The following is a 21,347-nucleotide window of genomic DNA, read 5'->3' on the forward strand; positions in this document are numbered from 1 at the left end:
ACTAATGAGCATACATGCATCCGCCGTCCCGGCTCTCTCCCCGGAGAGAGAGACCCACGGCGACTAACCCCGTGTTCTCGATCGACGTGGCGTGGACCGACACGACGGTGAAGAGAGGAAGAAGCGGGGCGAGTCGGAGTAGCGGCCGCGCGCAGCTGCAGCCGCGTCCGTCCTCGCTCTTACCCCGCGAGGACCGTTCAGTGAACGAGGTGGAGCGGTTTCGAGCGGTCCCGAAACGATCGACGTCTCCTCGTGGTGCTAGTTTGTGCAGTGCTAAAAAAAATACGGACGTGCTGATAAATTACGGCGAAGCCTTGCCGTCCGAGCGGTACGCTCCGCGTACGCTCGCGTGCGGGCGCTCGCAGTAGTAATAACGTTTATTACGCCGCCACGTAGGGGATATACAGACGCACGTAGACGGACGCGCGACGAACGCGACGTAAGGCGCTTCTCCCTGGGGCATCGACGGCGCGAGGGTGCGCCGGGGAGGTCGGGAGGGCGGGAGGGAGGGAGGGGAGCGCAGGCGACGGGGAAGGATGTCGATGCGCCGTCGGTGGTCGGTTTCGGGGGTTGATTCGCGCCGCGGGGGCGATGAGCGCGCTTCCCTCCGCCCTGAGACTGACCTCCTGCTGCTGCTGCTGCTGCTGGCTCCTGCTGATTTGCCTCGTCGTCTTCCTGATACCTGCGCCCTGCACCAGCCAGCAGACAATAAACCGGACTCGAAAACAGTCGGCAGGTGATGATAATGCGGCGGCGCACGAGTCCAGCTACCTCGACGACGACGCCGAGGTATACGAGGACGAGCAGATATCCACCGGCAATGGCGACCTCGAGGACTGGTTCGATAGAAATATTACCGCGGGTGAGTTAGGGGACGGTTCGTACGACGACAATGGCAATCGATGGCAGGAGAATAACCGTATTATACGTTCCACGGAGATAACCGGCGATGGTTGCACTTAAATTAAAATTCGATAATTCGGCGAACTCTCAAGCGATTCGTCACGTCGAAAAAATGGAGTTTTTTTCCGAGTCTATCTCTATCGAAACGTCAATCAGAATTTCCGATCTGAACGACTGATGAATGATACGTGAGTATTATAATTTGTGGGGTGAAAAGGTCACTGCTATCGACGATTATAGTATCGAACGTTTTGAGGAAGGAAGACCTGGAAGCCAGCACTTACAGGATAGCTCGATGTACATTGTGATGCTAGTTCGTTGCCTAGGTGATGTCGGTGAAGATGAAATCGTTTAGACATCAAACGTCGTTTAAATTTACTGAGATATAGCATTTTTGATACGTAAATTTCTTAAAGTCTAAGAAAAATAGTTGACACGTACAATCAGTACAAAAACTAAATGTTATCGTCATTGTCATATTAATCTCTATTGCAAAATATTGTAAAAGCACGAAAGGATTATTCAAATAATGCTTATGATACATTGATCAATTTCTATTTTTATATTATCATGTAATATTCGTGAAACGTCATGAAAAAAACTTTTAACGGGACTATCGCTGAATATATTAAATATTTCTTATTTTTCTTTCTTCGTATTCTTTATATGTCTGTTATATTTTAAGAAAAAGTATATTCTGAGAAAGTATCCTAAAAATAATAATCTGTAAAATTAAAAATTTCTTTCTGCTTATTTGCCGAATTATTAAGTAAATAGAAAAACTAATAAAAAGATGTAAGGAGGAGATAATGCCAAGTTCTTAAGAAGTTAATTGTTAAATCAAATTGTTGACAAAGTGTTGTTTTACAATTATCCAGAAATTGTTTGTGGAAATGTAAACGAGATGTATTCGGAATGAGAAAAATTAGATAAGAGCACGAGAAAGGCATGCTATAAAAATAAGCAAGCAAGATATCAGATTTAATCATAATTGCGCTCAAGTTTATTCAATAATTAATTTGCAAACGAAGCATATTCGTCTTACAATTAGACACGATAATGCTCTATTTTCACTGGTAAGACAATAACGATCGAGCGAAGGATATATCTCAAGGTTCTCCCTGTTCGCGCCTGCTCCATAATGTGCAAACACTTTCCTCGAGAATATTCATCCATTAAAGCACGTACCTTCGTTCCCGAATACATTCTCATCAATTTTTGTATAAAAAATATAATTTCTATTTTTTTTTCAACTAAGCCATGTAAAATATGGTTTTTCTCTATAAAAATAGTTTTATAGAGGCTGCTAAAAAATTATAGCAAAAATGTATTTTCCTAGAAGTAATATTTTTTAATTCAATTGCAATTATTATTTCTATTCTATTTTAAAAAATCACACTGATTGGTCTTTATTAAATGCTTTATTAAAGTCACGTAAAATTTTATTAAATATTGTATCATATCGCGCTCATTTTTCTCGCTTGAATAAAAACCCTGACTTTTATCGCGTGGCGTCCATTTAGTTTTACGTTTTACGTTCTTTTTATGTTTATCTCTTTCCGATTTTGTATTAAAACACCTAACGCGCTATTTTTACGTTCTAAAGAAGGCGGAAAGTGCCTCCAGCGGTTTTGGTCTTAGCGCAGGCGTCGATTTAAGCAAGAAGGAAACGCGTTCTTCTTCTTGATTTTCGCGCCAAGCATGCCGTCGGTATTGATTTTAATGGATGCTGCAAGCTCCGCTCTCCAGGCTCGAGTGTGTCAATTGCACCGCACATTGTGCATACGTTCGTTCTCTTTTGAAAGTGGAGCTTACCGCGAGGATGTAGCTTAACGAAAATGATAGAGCATTGTTGGCGTAAATTTTTTACTCCTTCATTCATCGTGCTCATCTTTTTGACATGAAAGATGCAATCGGACGGAATAGGTTAGCATGAAGAGTAAAACTTAGCCGTATATAGTTAGTCATAACACGGAAATTGATAAATGATAAAAAGAGACGAAAACTTACTGCCGTTTCAAATTTACTCAATTTCCAAATTAATTAGATGTAATCTGCTTGATAATGGAAGTGAATTATTACATGCAAATAATGACACGCAGCAAGCGGCATAAATATGCTTATTGAATATTAAAATATCTTTACTTGATTTAACACGCTTTTTGGAACTTTCCATAATTTCTATTTAACCAATACGATCCAAGATAATTTTAATGATCAAACGCATAATTTCTTAATTACACTTAATATAGCTGCACGTGCTAATCCATCAGACGTTATTAAAACTTTCCGTTGAACTCTCCGTTGAAATCACGCGAATCTAAATTTTCGCTCGATGAGGGAGCGATAAAGCGCACGCGACGCAGCGGTAACGCGTACGTGCAATGAACTTTAATCAGTATAAAATTACATGCGGCCTGCTAAAGAAATACATTTAAAGCCGCGCATTTTCAACCGTAAAACTAAAAGAGTACGCGATCATCGCGAAACGGCACACCGGCGACTACGTCGCACGGACGCTATTATCCGCAAGACAATGAGTTCTGTAATATTGAAATTTCTGCAGCTGCATACGCGTCCATGGCGACGCTAAATGACACAAAGCGCATTTATCACGCACGACTGTGGTTGTCATTAAATAAGCGATTTGCGCGCTGATCCGAATAGCCCGAGACGATAGAGAAGCGCACCGTAAGCGATTATAAATAAAGATATCAATATATTTAAAATATAAATAAATAAAGATACATATGTTATTATTAGAATATGAAATAAAGTATATTAACGAATTAAGAATACTGGATTTGCGGACTCAAAAAGAAGCTTTGTAGCTTATTCATGATATATTTATTTGTAATAAAAGAATTAATCCTTTCTTCAGTAGGTACAATTTTTAATGAGGGAATTTATTTATGTAATTTAAATGTCTGTGGAAAATATATCGGCGTTTTAGGGAATACTCGATTAGAAAATTTATAACCGTTTACATTATCGCTGTATTGCCACACAATGTAGTTTGAAAACGTGCCAAAGGGAGTTAGCCGAAGGGAATTATCATCTGGGCTACTGCTGCGAAAGCAACAGAGGATACAGTACAATACTGTTACAATAACCTGACAGTGAACTCATAACAAATAAGTTGGCGTGCTGCCAATTAGATCTAAAGTCCGCAATTAAATTAATAAATTGCAGAATTTAGGATCACTTCAAAATTCACATTTTAATTGTACTATTGCAAAAATTATCGAAATACAAGCGAACGTAAAAATTTATTATCAAAAATACACAGAACTGAATTAGTCCTCTATCTTTACTAATAAAATATATGTCATCAGTGGAGAAATATTTAAATACTTTTAGATTATCTAAAAACTAATAAAATTAAATTTGTCATAAATATATACACTGAGAAAAAAATTGTTAGATCCAAGAAATTTTTTCTTTGAATAGTATACTAGTAACATATTTACTTAATATAATCACATATTTATTTAGAATTAGATATTTTTACTTAATTTAAGTAAAGATATATAATTCTAAATAAATATGTAATTATATTAAGTAAATATGTTATTAGTACTATTCAAAGAAATATTTTCTTGGATCTAAAAAATTTTTTTCTCGGTGTACAAGTGTAGGTAAAGCATTCTAAATTTGTTTCACTAATAAAAAAAATTTTATATCGCAACACTATAAGATTATATTGCAAGAAGAATAATAACCCATAATAATTTCAAACTGCATTAGCGCGAGGAACTAACAAATATAAAATTCTCGATTTTATAATTAATTTTAAGCGTTTATGTATCAGAAGCTATGATTATTATTCTCTGTGTATCGAAATATTATTTAATGTTTGAAACAGAAATTTAAATACTTATGTGACTTTTTGCAGAAAAAGGACGGTACTTGGGCTCGCCTTGCGACCGCGACGTCGTGTGCAATGCCGAGCTACAGCACGTGTTCTGCGATTCAATCACTGGCCTCTGCGAGTGCGAAAAGTTGTACCCCGTTCGTCTCGGGCCTACCAAGGGATGTGCCAAACGTATGTAAAAGCTAGCGAGACTAGATTACCCTCATGCCTAACAAGTAGGTCGTTCCGATATCATAACTTCCATGGTAACGGTCGGTGAAAATAAATGTTCGCGCGCTCCTGATAGCCTGAATGAAGTCCGACGACATAAAAAGACTTTGTGTACTCGTTTATTTTATACAACGAGCGTAAAGCGCGAGAAACCGTAAATGAATTTCTAAAACGATAAAACGTTTGCCTAATATTATATCAAAACGGAAGAAATTTTAAAATGATAAAAACATACTTCGTAGCAAACATTTCGAGACGCAATATAAAAATACAAGACTGTCTATAAATTGGAAGAACGGGATTTTGTCGACAATTTGAGAAAAGATTGAATCTATCTTATGTATGGAACTTTGAAACTTTGATTAAATTCCTGCTGAATAAAAAATGTCTTCCTCAATAAGTAAATACGAGCTATCGATTCTTGCTTTCAGCCAAAAAACTCGGAGAACAGTGCTTCTATCGTGCGACGTGCACTTTTGCGGATCAACATTCGACGTGCACGCAGGTTCAACACAATGCGGTATGCGATTGCGAGGAGGGATATCACAGGGTTGCTCTGTCCAGGCCTAACAAGAAGGTTTTCTGCGCGGAGGGTATGCCATTTATCCCCGATATTTGTCTCAATCACCGCCGTTCAAGATTTCTATGAGACTTTTATAAATCGATCGCGAGAGATCTTGGATTTAAAAATTCCGTCGCCTTAACATTAGACCTGTTCGTTTTCGCGCAATAAGTTAGAATGAAAAAACATATATTTGTTTCATTCTAACTTATCGCACTATGTTGCACTAGTTCAGAAGTGCAGCGAAAACGAACAGACCTAATAATTACTATCATTAATTTTGTTGTATAAATAACATTAACATTTATCGTTTTAATGTTTAACATACTCAGCTGATTACCATAAATACTGAAATAAAGTCATTAAAGCGAAACTTGAGGAAATATATTTTAATATCGATCCGCGAGTTTATCGTGCTATGTCCTCCTTTAATTCGTTGTAATCTGACTCGATAGATCTGGTGCTGATAACTACGGACCTTCCGACCCTACTCTGCATAGCATCGGGGATAGCCATCTTTACGGGGATGATATGCTTCGTGCTCAAACTATTCAGCCGGGCGAGGTATTCAAGGCCGCGGCATTACGCCAATGCCAATCATGCGCCACCCATGCTGTTTTCCAGTGATACTGGTAAGTAATGACCGATTAATCTCGACATTCTGCAAGAGGGGAAGTCCCGTGTAAATATCGCAATCATGAAAAAAATATCAACTCTGGAGAGACGTCAATCGCAACGTCAATCGCAACGTCAATCTGGGGATTTCCCTTATGATCCCCCATATTATGAATTATTTGTTAAACATGCGCGTTAAGATAATCCTCACTTTTCAAAATAAAGGAAATTAAAACTTATAGCTAGAATATTTGTGTTATAACTAATATGACAGCAGCGTGATTATTTAGATAAATTTAGATTATTTCATTTTATGAGGAATATAATGTATAATTTTCACGAACACGCCTACGCATAATCTTGCGTAATATGTTTCAATCTTTTCCCTTCAAATTAAAAACATTTATTCTGAGTAGGAAAAGTCGAGATCAGCTTATGAAACTGTAAATTATTATACGGAATTAATGCGTCGCTCATAAGCTTATAATTTAATATTTTTTATATTTTAAAAAGTAACAGATTAGGTAGAATTTATAAATATACAGAAGAAAATTATAATTTGCTATTGCTATTTCGAACAAAATACAAACAAATCACTCATCTTTATAATTTTTCTGAAACTGCACCATTTAGAACGTTTTCACACGAAATGCGCAAATTCGACAATAATAATTCTTCCCCTTCGTGGAGAACCTACTTTCGCTTCCGCGAAATCAATAGAAGATATATCTATATATCGATACGGTGCATAGTATATTCTAAAGAGAGGTATCTATTCTTGTCTCACTTCGTTACTTACGACGTCACACATCAAACTATACTTCAAAGAAACCAGACGCAGCAAGGAAATCAAACGAGCAGATCTTAAGAAAACTGTGCAAGAAATATAAAGCGCAGCATTCCTGCGAACGGGATGAAAAGTTAAATATATTTTCCTACCTATCTCAAAATAATATAACAAAAAGAGCAATTCTCTCTCGCTCTCATGGATCTTTCAACAACGACAGTTTTTAAAAATATTTCATAAAAGAGATATCGACGCAATCACCCACCTCCTTTATTTTTGTTTTGAACGAAAATAATTTCTGCAATTTCATTCTGCTTACACAATCGTGTCCTATACGGAAAAATATTGAATCGCGCCAAGCAATATATCGTCGTATCAGCGTATACGTAACGTATATCAGACGTAGTAAACGGACAGCATTAGAAATATATCTCGTACAGAATAGTCGAACAAGCAGCTCGCCGGCGCGGCGCGGCGTATCTCGTCCGAAAGGTCAAACGAAACGTCCATCACGTCCGCGAAGTGTGAGAAAGCTAAAGGCCATTTAAGCGCCGTCCATGGCCCGTATCGCCACCTCCATATGCGGAAATAACTCCCCGAAAATAAATTTCGCAGGCATCCCGTTGACGCTGCACGGACGGCCGTCGTCGCGATCGAGCCAGCGGAGCAACAGTGCCGGGCCTCTCAACTGCGCGTTCACCAGGAGGCCCAGCAGCGGCGGTAGCCGCGGACCCCTGGTACCGGCGTCCAGAGCAGGTGCGGCACGGGCCGCCGCTATCTTGCTTATATCGTGTCACCTGCAGGCGACCAAGGACGGCAACAACAAGCACCGACGTACCCTTAGTGACGTGGCCGAGGGATCGACCGACGGCCTCGGTAGACGATCTCGTCTCTCTCTTTCTCTCTCTCTTTCTTTCTGTCTCTTTCTGCCTCTCTATCGCTCTTTGGGTGTCTCACATCCTGTCGTAAAAATACGTTTCATACCTCTCTTTGACGTTCGCTCTGTCTCCGTACTTGCTTATCGATCTACATTGGATAATCGTGAAATTCGATTTGCGTTTACGTGGCTCGTATAAGTGACATAAACATGACCCAAAGAATATGCCGCCTGCCTTCATCGAGGAACATTGTTGTCGGTATCATTATCGCTGTGTTCATTCAAACAAGTGTTATCCTAGCAGTGACAGATTCACGTGTCTCCGTCGTCACTACATATGTGTAACTATCTATCATCTAACTCTCTCTCTTCTTTCTCTCTCTCTCTTTCTCTCTATTCTTTCTCTCTTCACATATACTTCTCCATTTATCTTTTACACTTCCTCTATGTTCGTCAATGCAATTCGCTTCTTGTGCTGGCAACGGTGGTGTAATTGCGAAAGGAAGATTATTTTATGGTGACGATTGATGATGACGGTAGCAACAATGCTTCATATACCGAATCATGTCATTGTCGCTGTTGCTGTTACATGGTCATGGTAACTAGCTGTTGTCGATGGCTGTATTAGATATCCGTGTTTCATCCGAAATCCCGGCTCTTGGTAATCTCGTCTGTATGTCCATAACGCGTTTTAATCGCTGGACAAATTTAATGGTCGTTCCACGTTTAATATCATCTGAATACGAAAGAAAACTTCGCAGCTTTGGATACAGTAATTAACTATTCTTGTTAACTTGCATTTAGTAATTTTTACATCATTGTAATACAATTATTATTTACTGTTCACGCATTTCTTCAGTCAATCGTATATATATGTACGATGATATAAGGATAATTAAATGCAGTTAACAAGAATCGTATTAATATAACATGTATATGTATATATACATGTATCAGTACAATTCACAGTACGTTCTTTCTTCCTAAAACTAAGAAATTAATGTGTGCTTCCTTGGCTGCCAATCTTAGATAAAATAATTAATAAATGAGTTGTTATATTATGTGCATAAAATAATATCTCAAAGAAAATCGTGCAGGCAGCAAGTCTGCATTGAATGAAAATAAAATTGCGAATAAAATGTATCACAAGTGTGTTACGAGATAGCAAGATAGCAGCGGCCGATTTCGTTGCTCGTTTACAAGTGAATCTTTTTCTGGTAAGACATAGAGAGACACGAAATCCTTACGCACTAGCTAGCTCGCTGCACACGCACAATTACACATACACACACACACACACGTACGTATAAATATATCGCGTCGACAATGTATACAATTAGGGACCAGTTTCTCGGTAGATGTTACAACTCGTAAGACTACTATTCTTTATAAAATTAATACTAGTAGAAGAGCAAATGTTTAATCAGTCGATATACATTTTGAATATTCTTACCGGAAAACTATATCCCTACACACCAAAATAATATATGTAATATTTTTTTAGAATAGTTTGCTTTGCCAGCTCAGCTTATTGACGTATTTTCTACGTCAAAAACTTGCTTCTTAAATATGTATATATCATTGTAAAAATACATCTCGATAAGGACCTTGCGATCACGTACTTTCAGGTGTTTCAGTCACTGTTTCTATCAATTAAATTTACGCATTTTTTTTATTTTAGTAAAATATAATGATACATACACACAATATTCTTTCGCGCATGCTATTTATTCAATTAAGTAATTTTTAATGTCTGCGTAAATGCGGTGTCATTTTCTTGCGTTTAACTCAACTTACACGGCATACACGAGTCATTATTTTACAGAATATATTATTACATACAGGATTATGTCTCGAAATACACATACAATTATAGCAAAAACATTTCGTAGACAAATCTAGGATCTTTTTAAATAAGATTAGCATGTATCTCAGTATCTAAGTTTTCTCTTCCAAAAAATAGAAACGCGTACCTCAAATTTACCTTTATTATTAAACCTCTACTACTATTATTTATTTCCGTATGAATGCATTATTTTTACTCCCGTTCTCGTATGCTTATTCACATGCCTAATTATTCAATTTATAGTACATTTCTTCGCAACCCTCCACTCCCACCGCTTCATCGAATATTTATCGCGTTGTTTAAGGCAAGAATATATATTACAGTTTCGCACTTAGAAATTACGGTCTTAGATAGCTCAGATTAGAGATTATCTAGGATAACATATAGATTCTCTTACTTTCTTTTTCAATATTATATTTCTCCTAGCATAGAAAGTAAGGTCGTTAGAGAATACATTGATATCTTCTACGTGGCTCTCTTTTTCGCGTAGGTTCCCGCCGTCCTAGCTTAGCGTCGGTTCACAGTTCGACGTCCTCGTCCCGTAGCTACAGCGCGCGTCGACTCGAGAAGGAGAGGAACGACAAGGAGCAACGCCAAGTGATTCAGGAGCTCCGGCTGGCGAAGCAGCAGCAACTGCAGCAGCAACAACAGCAACAGGTGGTTGCCCCGACGCCCAGCCCCAGGACTCCCCATTCCACAGACGAGTTGCTACCTGCGGTCGAAGAGGGGAAGGAAGTCTTTTACAACGAGGTAAGAGTCATCCCCGATCCCTTTTGGGATCCATTACAGTCTATCATCATCAGTGGTGATTTAACGTTGAAGAATATCAAGAAGCTTTATTACTGCCAGGCTTGCATTATGCTTGAATGCTGATGTATCCGACAACCATGTTCAACAATCAAATTTCTGACGCTGCCGCAATCTTTCTCCAAACAATTAAATTTGATTTTAAATTTATCATTATGTACAAAATATCCTTGAAAAGTACGGCGGCACTCTCTCTTCTCTCTTCTCTCTATCTCTCTCTTCTCTCTTTCTCTCTCTGAATGTAAGATACGGCGATGTGTTGTCGTGCATCGAGCTTTAAATGAGAGTTGATTACATTTGCAGCAGGTACCGACGACATCAGACGTATCAAATACCATCCCAATAACGACGACCACAACGGTGATAACGACGACGACGTTAACAACGGCGATAACCACTTCCAACGCAAACACGACTCGACCGATGGGCGAGACCGCGCCTATGGCAACGCCAAAGGCCATTTTCGGCACGAAAGTTGCACCACGGGCTTCCGATGACATTTTTCAAGTGTAGTCTTCATCGTGTAATGACGTAACATGACAAAGTCGATGGACTCTCAATTTATTAACGACCTTTTTATTGTATCGGCAAGAACCAATTGTAACAGTATCCAGACGGAGGCGCGTATGTAAAAAAAAACGTGGGGACGCACTTGCGATAAAATACGGAACTCTTATCTATAGATATAAATGCACACACAAATATCTCGAGAATAAGCTAAATCCGTATTTTGTCCGCGTTAAAAAGTCAGCTTATAACAAATGACATGGCAACAAATGACTATAGCCATTTACATGAAAAATAACTTTCCCAGAAAAGCAATTATACTAAATATCGCGATTTGCAATTTTATAACTCATTCCCTCTCTTTATCTCTCTCTCTTTCTGTATTTTTAATTTAATGTAAGAGCAAATAGGATTATATATTTATTTCTTCAATTTATTTTAAAGTACTATAATTTACATACAAAAACGGGGTTAAAATAATATGGTCAATATATTTAGCTCAACTTCATTTAATTTAATGTATTACGGAATTTTTAATTTATTCTTTTTTTTTCATAGCATGTAATTCCCGCATAGCATGTAACATTGGAAATCGATGTTTCATAACTGACTTTATAATATGGACGAAATATTAAGATACAGGGCACTTTCTGGATGAATGTATTTGGGCACAAGTGTACTTAACGAATTAGAAGGTGGCGACATAACATATTTTTACTCGCGGTACTTGCACAGATAAGAATTTCCGAATGCAGCTGGAAAAAAAAGAGTAAGGTGTAATAGCACAATTAAGCAACGTAATCAGCGCAATGATAAAATAACAGGTCTTTTTGGATGTCTTGATAGGTACAAACAAAATTATTGGAAGTGCTTATATCTATGTGAAAAAATTTACGCTTAATGTGCAAGAATTCAAAGTTGGCGAAAAGATATTCCGAAATAAACTGAGTAAGAAGCGTTTCAATGCTTTGTGTGAAATAACCGAACTGAGAAATCATAAATATTCGTTAAATAAATGAATTACTTTGGTATCCAAAAATTTTTAATTGTACAAATGTATGATTTTATGAAACTCAGCAAAGGCTTTTAGATCAACTATGTCAGAACAATCAATTCGCAACAAAAATTCAGTTATTTTGATTAAAATAATATTCACAATGGTATAATTTACCTATCGAAATACATTGTATAATCACACATCAGAATATGATAAAAGCATTGAATCGCTTGACAATATTACTATTAAAGAATGCATCATAAAATTCTCTTTTTATAATTCTCATGATATGAATATAATAATCGTACTTCATTCAGAGAACAATAAAAATTATTCAAGTATCACGATAAATTGCATTACACAAAAGTTTCGATCAAATCTCTCATTTTAATGACAATATATCTGTTCAATAATTACAAATAATCGTCATACAATCGTTTCTTTAAGTCAAATTACATGAAACTAATGAAATTGTTCGTCGGAGTGCGATTACATATCACAGCAGGTCTTAAGGTACTATTTCCGTTCGATTTCAATCGGAGGAAATCATCGTATCGTACTAAACTTATTGAAAAATTCTTATTGAAAAATCAGGACGCGATAAGAAAGCTATTGGAAGGACAATCTCGAGTGGATCGAGGCTAAATATACTTCTATATCCTTACATAAAGCGATACAAAGGCGTAATCTCCTGCCCGGACTTAACAAAAGGATGATGCGATTGTAAAAGCCACGAGAATTACGCCGCATTGCTGCTATTACAGTCCAGTTGCCTCGCTTTGCTAATTGGGACGGCCGCGGCGTGCAATACCGGGCGACGATTCTTTTTCCCTCCCAACGCAAACATTCCGTTAACTTGTTTTTAGGCATGACCAAAAAGGACGACTTACTCATTCGTCAAATATGTATACACAGTGCGATTACCTTTTATACCTTTAGACAAGTGCAGCAAAATATCTATATGTAGATATTACAAGACATTGTAGTATATTTGTTGCGGTTGAATCACTATCATCTCTTTCTTCGTTTGTACACTTCATCAGCCATTGTACAAGCTAAACGAAGAATTTGAGCGTATGTGAATTGCCATTTTGTTAATTATTATTTGAAAGTTGATTAAATTAATTTGGTCATAATTTTTGTACAAAGCATATTACATCTTTATATCAAAGTAAAAGGGAAATATCATTTTCAAGATGTCTCACAATGTCCAAAAATTTATTTGGCGACTCGACAAAACTGCGAGGTCCTTCCCATTACGTTTAAGTCATATTACGCAATCATTTGCAGACATTAATAAGTAAGTTAGCATAAGCAATCAATGCATTTCGACATCGTATCACGAGCCTTTCAAACACAATCTCTGATTACTAGACTCGCGTAAAATATGAAATAATATAAAACCATTAAGAGACGTTATATATCACATGTACGCGCCATCACATATTCGTAATAAAGATTTACGGAAAATCGGAGACGCGTAATCAGAAAGAGGCGTAAATCTATTATTATAGCAAAACATGTATCAACATTCTCGTGTTCGGATAATTTACGCTGCCTTTCCCGAGTAAATAAATAAATGAAAAAAAAAAGAAGATGGACAGAAAGCATTGAAAGATATTCTTAAACGCTGCATAGGCATACATACGTACTTACACGCAAAATTCATGTACACGTGACACAGAAATAAGATTATCTTATACGTATTGTGTTCGACAACGATCGCACCTGGTTATTAGGCTCGGTTGCAGTCGATTGATCTATTACCATTAAGGCAAGGGACGAAGAGAAGATATGAACTTATATCGCGTAACACAGCCCGCATTTCTCTGATGATACTCAATACTCGACTTGCCGCCTGATTTATAAAAATCGATGTACAACGTTATCGTTTTATCCCGGTTTTAAATGTTTACTGTATCATAAGATTGTAATATAGTCGTTGGGCCAAATAAAGCTCGTTTTTTTTTCGATATAAGCACACACATGGTAGACGTGTGATTATTTCTCCTTAGCTTAAAACAAATTGCTGAAGAAGATCGGAAAAAGCTTGAAAAGTGAACTCTAGAGATTTCCATCATACAAAACTTCGTGCATTATTAATATACCAATATCGTCCGGATTACATTTTGACGAGCGGATCTTTCCCTACGAGGATGGCCACGATGGCCACGACGCACACCCCGGAGAGAACGTGTTCGCATACAGCGATCTAGCCGAAGATGTGTAACAAGCCAACGAGTCTCCCCTAAACATTACGCTTTTTGTGTCCTCTTTTGACAAACGACCCTTGTCGTTGGTAATCGTAATCTTATTTTCTTTGCCCGTAGATTTTTCGATCGCAGAGACATTTAATATGCCTGCAAGACAAAATACATTGGATTAGAGAAAATGTTACTTAAATAACAATAATCGGATATCAATATCTTCAATTATTTAACATATAAAATACTAATAATAATAATAAACTTTATTAACGGGTAATAAACCCTTTAGCGTACAAAGCGAAAAAAAAAACAGGAACAATAAAATAAAATTAAAACTTTACAACATAAAATGGCGGAGAACATTCAGGTTACAAGAGTAGACGAGAAAGTTTTGTTTAAAAGTTGATACAGAGCCACCAAAAAAGTCAACCCTATTGGAGAAATTACTATATTATTAGCCTATTTACACTAATGTTGGATCATCACAACTTACCATTAGCGTCGATATCGAAGGTGACTTCGATTTGCGGTACACCCCTAGGCACCGGAGGTATACCCGTCAGCTCGAATTTGCCGAGAATGTTGTTATTTTTCGTCATCATTTCCTCTCCTTCGTAAACCCGGATAAGCACTCCCGGTTGATTTTCGAAGCACGTGGTGAACGTCCGGGTCCGTTTCGTTGGTATTGTTGTGTTCCTCTTGATCAAGGCAGTCATGACGCCACCGGTGGTCTCGATACCCAACGACAACGGAGTCACGTCCAGCCAAAGCAGATCTCGGACCTCCTCGTGAATCTCCCCATACAATTCCCGGACAATCAACCGGGAGTGCAGAATTGCCGCCTGAACTGCCGCGCCATAGGCAACGGCCTCGTCCGGATTGATAGATTTGTTCAGTTCCTTGCCGTTGAAGAAATCTTGAAGTAGCATCTGAATCTTTGGTATCCTAGTAGAGCCACCGACTAGAACAATGCTGTGTATTTGAGCCTTGTCCATCTTCGCGTCCATAAGCGCCTTCTCTACAGATCCGAGAGTGCTTCTGAACAAATCTGCGCAGAGTTCTTCGAACCTAGCCCTAGTAATGGACATGTAGAAGTGGACAAATCTATCACCCTCGAACAACGAGTCGATCTCAATGCTCGCCCGTGTTGACGAGCTCAACGTTATCTTTGCTCTCTCACAGGCGGTCCTCAAGCATCTCAGGACCTTCTTGTTGGAACTCAGGTCCTTGTACTTCCTCTTGAATTCCTGCACGCAATCAGTCATCATTCGATTATCGAAGTCTTCGCCGCCGAGATGCGTGTCGCCGGCGGTGGATTTCACCTCGAAGATGCTGTTATTGATCGTCAGAATCGACACTTCGAAGGTACCACCGCCCAAGTCGAAGATTAGGACGTTCTTCTCGCCCGCAGCCTTCTTATCGAGACCGTAGGCTATCGCGGCGGCCGTAGGCTCGTTTACTATCCTGAGGACGTTCAGGCCAGCAATAACGCCGGCGTCCTTTGTCGCCTGCCTTTGAGAGTCATTAAAATGAGCTGGCACGGTAATGACGGCGTTTGTTATCGTCTTGCCCAGGTATGCCTCCGCGGTCTCCTTCATCTTCGTCAGAACCATAGAAGACACCTCCTCGGGGAAAAAGGTCTTCACCTCCTCGAGGGAAAAGGTCTTCGTCTCGTCCTTGTACGATACCTTGATCTTTGGTTTGCCACCATCGCTGACCACCGTGAACGGCCAGTGCTTCATGTCGCTCTGCACCGTCGCATCGTCGAAACGACGACCGATCAGACGCTTCGCATCTTTATAGAAAAATGATAAAAATTCGTAAGTTGTCTATTTCTTCCATAATCATCTTTTAAAGCATATGGTGCGATGAGATGGAAAAGAGGAGGATCCTGTGGATTGTGTCGAATTACGGAGGTGATGGTTGCGGAATGTTGAATTATCGCCGAGCCGAATAACAGAAATGTTTAATACTTGCCAAAACTTCAATATAGTTCGTACAAAGATAATTTTGTGTAAGAAGAAAAATCATAGAATAGTCTACTTACCGCGAATTATAACCGTGAAAACAGATAAAAAAAATTCGTAAAATAATTATCACATATGCAGAACACAATACAAAATCGTATCGATATGTATAAAATGTCAAAACGCTCGGCTAGAATGTTAAGGATGGGCGGGAGCGCCGGGAACGGGGAAAAAGGAAATTGTGTACGAACGAATGCTGCATACACACATACAGAGAGGCATGCACCGTGGTATCGGGCAAAATCACACGTGTGTGAAGTTGGCCCCGCACTTTTTGAATTCTATTTTTTTAATGATTGTGCTACATTGTGCTACGTTTGTGCTGTATTATGCCGCAAACCGCAACTCTGTAACTCAAAGCGTACTCGAGAAAATTAAAAATACAAAATTTTTGATAGCCCCGCACTTTTCGAATTTTCAGTTTTTTTTTATTGTGCCGTATTGTGCTGCATTTGTGCTGACTTGTGCCGCAAATGCGAGATTGATAACTTTGATAACAATTAAGAAAAAAAATAAAAACAAAATTATACTAGCCCCGCACTTTTCCCGAAATAAACCCATTTTTTTTGGTTGATAGGTAGTAATTTGTGCCACGTTGTGCCGTTGGAATAAACTCGATATCTCTTTTCATTTGGTAGATAAAAAATATTAAATCTCAAAAACAAAATAACAAATAATTATTTTTAAAACGCATTTACCGAACTTCTGTAAGCTGTGCTGAGTTTCGCTAGATGAGTACGACAAAGAAATGGCCGGAGATGCAAAGAAAGTTGTAGGGGTTGAAAATAATGGGCTAAAGGAGGGGGGGAAAATGAGGGTGAGAAAAAAACTTTACATTTTTAAATTTTGTAAAATTGTGCCGGGTTGTGCTCGGTGAGTACAATAACTTTTCCTAATGACAAAATGTCCGCAAATCGTTAGTTTTTGCAGCACAATCATCTAAAGAAAGCAGTTTTTAGGAATTACAATTTTCAAACCGCTATAACTTTTGAACCGTGACAGGGAATAAAATTTTGCGACTTGTGCTGAATTGTACTAATCGAGCACAACAAGAAAACGGCTAGAAAAAAATCGAAAGTTGCAGGAATTAAAAATTAAAAATTAAAAATTAACCCCTGCAACTTTCGATTTTTTTCTAGCCGTTTTCTTGTTGTGCTCGGCTAGCACAATTCAACACAAGTCGCAAAATTTTATTCCCTGTCACGGTTCAAAAGTTATAGCGGTTTGAAAATTGTAATTTCTAAAAACTGCTTTCTGTAGATGATTGTGCTGCAAAAACTAACGATTTGCGGACATTTTGTCATTAGGAAAAGTTATTGTACTCACCGAGCACAACCCGGCACAATTTTACAAAATTTAAAAATGTAAAGTTTTTTTCTCACCCTCATTTTCCCCCCCTCCTTTAGCCCATTATTTTCAACCCCTACAACTTTCTATGCATCTCCGGCCATTTCTTTGTCGTACTCATCTAGCAAAACTCAGCACAGCTTACAGAAGTTCGGTAAATGCGTTTTAAAAATAATTATTTGTTATTTTGTTTTTGAGATTTAATATTTTTTATCTACCAAATGAAAAGAGATATCGAGATTATTCCAACGGCACAATGTGGCACAAATTACTACCTATCAACCAAAAAAATTGGGTTCATTTCGGGAAAAGTGCGGGGCTAGTATAATTTTGTTTTTATTTTTTTTCTTAATTGTTATCGAAGTTATCAATCTCGCGTTTGCGGCACAAGTCAGCACAAATGCAGCACAATACGGCACAATAAAAAAAACTGAAAATTCGAAAAGTGCGGGGCTATCAAAAATTTTGTTTTTTTAAATTTTCTCGAGTACGCTTTGAGTTACAGAGTTGCGGTTTGCGGCACAATACAACACAAACGTAGCACAATGTAGCACAATTATTAAAAATACAGAATTCAAAAAGTGCGGGGCCAACTTCATACACGTCAAAATCACCGCAAGTAAAACCGCAGTAAAACGCAATTGAGATAATTCGACTTCCGAGCACGGAAAGTTTCACGTTCGATCGATCTCGAAGTCGAATAATTTAAAAACAACGTACAATTCTTCATCTTAAAAAAAAAAACAAATCAATACGAGGCTTGCAACGTCGTAGATTTACCCCGAAAAGCGCAAAATATTACCATATTATTGCGTATCTCGCCAAATTATACTAGCAAGTTATATCTCGCTATTATAATCATCCGAATATTCTCGTATATTTCAGCATCGTTTCAAAATTATAATAATAATTGTATATAATGTATCCTGCATATCAAATTATACCTGCAAGTTATATCTCGCTATCAATCATCCGTGATTCTCGTGTATTTTAGCATCGGTTCTTTAGAAATTTAAACATAAAAAATTTCATATTTATTTCTTGAAGGATCTAAGAAGAAATTCAATCGATACATCTCGTTCCTTGCAATCAATGTAAAAGATATCTGTTTTAATATTGGATATATATATTTCACCAGTTGAATATTCAAGCAACACGTTGGCGAATTAAGATCAATAAAGGACACGGCGTAAAAGATCCGGCGTCTTATCGGGGCGGGACCTTCCAACGTGATTACGGCGCGAAAGTGCCAAGCGGTAACGCCGGTATCTCGAAACGTGACAACAAAAGCTCAACTTACCGAAGATGGTGTTGCTGGGGTCCGTGGCTTCATAATACTTCGCCGCGTCGCCAATCAGCCTCTCGGTGTCGGTGTATACCACATAGCTCGGCGTGGTCCGGTTGCCCCAGTCGTTGGCGATGATCTCGACCTTCCCGTGCTGGAAGACACCCACGCACGAGTGCGTGGTGCCCAGATCAATTCCAATTGCCGGTGCTTCCGACATTGTCTGTCTTCTCTTTTATGTGTGTAATCACTGAAATGAAAAACCGACAGCTGACAAACGCGATACGTATAAGGGTGCCGTCCCATGCAGGACGGAATTTCGAAAAAACGGAACCTCGGAATCATTCTGATTGGTTAGTCCCATGGGGCACAGTACAAGCCCAATGTTCGTTACGATAAAAAAAATAGAAGAAAACAACTCGATCGACGAACCTCAAGCGAGCCTCCGCGGTCGAAATAACGCCGACGAAATAAAACGTATAACGTATAACGTATTAACGTTATACGCTTCTCGAATTTCACTGATATTGATTGTCGCGGAAGTGGTCGGAAGCGCCCTTATACGAAGAGCGTATCTGCGTATCTCGACCTGCGATTCTGTCGCGACAAAAAAAATCGTCACAAGTAAAGCAAAAAAACTTCCCGATCTAAATTTGCAAAACGCTCGTTTTGAAGTCTGATTGATCATTCAGAAACATCGTCCAGGAGACAATCCTCTTTTTTCCCCCAAGATTATTTGCACTTGACAACGAATTTATGTCTTGGATTAAAAGAGACAGAAATAATATCGAAAAAAAGAAAACTTGCATTTTACCTCTGTAATTTCGACGAAAATCTCGGCACCGACGCGATTAATTTTCGACGCACAATTAAATAAACAGCTCAAATAACCTTATTCGAGCACTCACCTTGCAACAGTCTCTTTAACACGTCGAAGATTTGATTCGCTAGAATCGCTAATCGAGACAGTCGAGTACTTTGAATACACTGCTCCTTGTCGCACTCTCTCGTGTTCGTTATTATGAAACTGAAGACGCAACCGCGCGCCGCGCTTTAATATACCGAAATCGCCCGCTTCGAAAATTTTCGGCGGATGACATATCGGGGCGCAAATCTTCGAGACCCGCCCAGCCCCAGGACTCCGCAATTCCACAGACGAGAGAGTTGCTGCCTGCGGTCGAAGAGGGGAAGGAAGTTTTATAACGAGATAAGAGTCATATCTCCCCGATCCCTGGCTTCCGCCGGAAACAAAAATCTTTTCGGCGGAGGCATGGGCTATTCTCCATCAGGCATTAATTTTCATTGGGCAATTTGACCTTCGCATAGCCACCATTTTTTCTGACTCTAAAAGAGCGTGCTTAATAATGTCCATGCTCAATTAAAGCCAACCTGCAAAATTATATTATTCCTTGGATTAGGGAGAAAATATCGCAACTCTCTAATAGTCTATATTTGAGCAGCGCTCGACGGCTATCATAATAAGAAGAAGAATCCCCGATCCCTTTTGGGATCCATTACAGTCTATCATCATCAATGGTGATTTAACGTTGAAAAATATCAAGAAACTTTATTACTGCCAAGCTTGCATTATGTTTGAATGCTGATGTATCCGACAACCATGTTCAACAATCAAATTTCTGACGGTGCCGCAATCTTTCTCCAAACAAAAAATTAAATTTGATTTTAAATTTATCATTATGTACAAAATATATTTGAAAAGTACAGCGGCACTCTCTTCTCTCTCTTCTCTCTAAACTCTATCTCTCTCTCTCTCTTTTTCTCTCTGAATGTAAGATACGGCGATGTGTTGTCGTGCATCGAGTTTAAATGAGAGTTGATTACATTTGCAGCAGGTACCGTCGACATCAGACGTATCAAATACCATCCCAATAACGACGACCACGACGGTGATAACGACGACGACGTTAACAACGGCGATAACCACTTCCAACGCAAGCACGACTCGACCGATAGGCGAGACCGCGCCTATGGCAACGCCAAAGGCCATTTTCGGCACGAACGTTGCACCACGGGCTTCCGATGACATTTTTCAAGTGTAGTCTTCATTGTGTAATGACGTCACATGACAAAGTCGATGGACTTTCAATTTATTAACGACCTTTTTATTGTATCGGCAAGAACCAATTGTAACAGTATCCAGACGGAGGCGCGTATGTAAAAAAAAAAACGCGGGGACGCACTTGCGATAAAAAACGGAACTCTCTTATCAATAGATATAAATACACACACAAATATCTCGAGAATAAGCTACATCCGTATTTTGTCCGCGTTAAAAAGTCAGGTTATAACAAATGACATGGCAACAAATGGCTATAGCCATTTACATAAAAAATAACTTTCCCGGAAAAGCAATTATACTAAATATCGCAATTTGCAATTTTATAACTCATTATCCCTCCCTCCCTCTCTCTCTCTCTCTCTCTCTCTCTCTCTCCTCCCTCCCTCCTCCCTCCCTCCCTCCCTCCCTCCCTCCCT

General features: G+C 38.7%; 2 protein-coding genes across 4 annotated transcripts; one reads left to right on the forward strand and one right to left on the reverse strand.

The window, feature by feature from the left end:
• Positions 1-205: 205 nt before the first annotated feature.
• LOC139812745 (uncharacterized) lies at positions 206-13,970 on the forward strand. 3 transcript variants are annotated; one of them, XM_071777822.1, is made up of 7 exons: positions 209-862; positions 4,799-4,948; positions 5,419-5,580; positions 6,005-6,181; positions 7,567-7,827; positions 10,165-10,424; positions 10,785-13,970. In XM_071777822.1, the coding sequence occupies exons 1-7, from the start codon at positions 592-594 to the stop codon at positions 10,992-10,994; spliced, it is 1,491 nt and encodes a 496-aa protein (XP_071633923.1). In that variant the 5' UTR covers positions 209-591; the 3' UTR covers positions 10,995-13,970. The 3 variants fall into 3 exon arrangements, with proteins under 3 accessions (XP_071633925.1, XP_071633923.1, XP_071633924.1); XM_071777823.1 differs by having other exon boundaries at positions 7,567-7,707; XM_071777824.1 differs by lacking the exon at positions 10,165-10,424 and having other exon boundaries at positions 206-862.
• On the reverse strand, positions 12,353-21,301 carry LOC139812740 (heat shock 70 kDa protein cognate 4-like). The gene is made up of 4 exons (XM_071777809.1): positions 19,760-21,301; positions 18,867-19,101; positions 14,686-15,987; positions 12,353-14,345 (listed from the first exon to the last, which is right to left on the reverse strand). The coding sequence occupies exons 2-4, from the start codon at positions 19,069-19,071 to the stop codon at positions 14,134-14,136; spliced, it is 1,719 nt and encodes a 572-aa protein (XP_071633910.1). The 5' UTR covers positions 19,072-19,101; positions 19,760-21,301; the 3' UTR covers positions 12,353-14,133.
• Positions 21,302-21,347: the final 46 nt, after the last annotated feature.

The sequence above is a fragment of the Temnothorax longispinosus genome, chromosome 5 (assembly GCF_030848805.1).
Source record: "Temnothorax longispinosus isolate EJ_2023e chromosome 5, Tlon_JGU_v1, whole genome shotgun sequence".
NCBI classification, from domain to species: domain Eukaryota; kingdom Metazoa; phylum Arthropoda; class Insecta; order Hymenoptera; family Formicidae; genus Temnothorax; species Temnothorax longispinosus.

Excerpts from the sequence above, each read along its gene's own strand:
- LOC139812745 (XM_071777822.1), top strand. The coding sequence starts at position 592 with ATGAGCGCGCTTCCCTCCGCCCTGAGACTGACCTCCTGCTGCTGCTGC. Across the intron at positions 863-4,798 it reads CGATAGAAATATTACCGCGG|AAAAAGGACGGTACTTGGGC; the intron begins GTGAGTTAGGGG and ends GACTTTTTGCAG. Across the intron at positions 6,182-7,566 it reads GCTGTTTTCCAGTGATACTG|GCATCCCGTTGACGCTGCAC; the intron begins GTAAGTAATGAC and ends TAAATTTCGCAG.
- LOC139812740 (XM_071777809.1), bottom strand. The coding sequence starts at position 19,071 with ATGTCGGAAGCACCGGCAATTGGAATTGATCTGGGCACCACGCACTCG. Across the intron at positions 15,988-18,866 it reads CCCCAGCAACACCATCTTCG|ATGCGAAGCGTCTGATCGGT; the intron begins GTAAGTTGAGCT and ends TTTTCTATAAAG. Across the intron at positions 14,346-14,685 it reads CTTCGATATCGACGCTAATG|GCATATTAAATGTCTCTGCG; the intron begins GTAAGTTGTGAT and ends TTTGTCTTGCAG.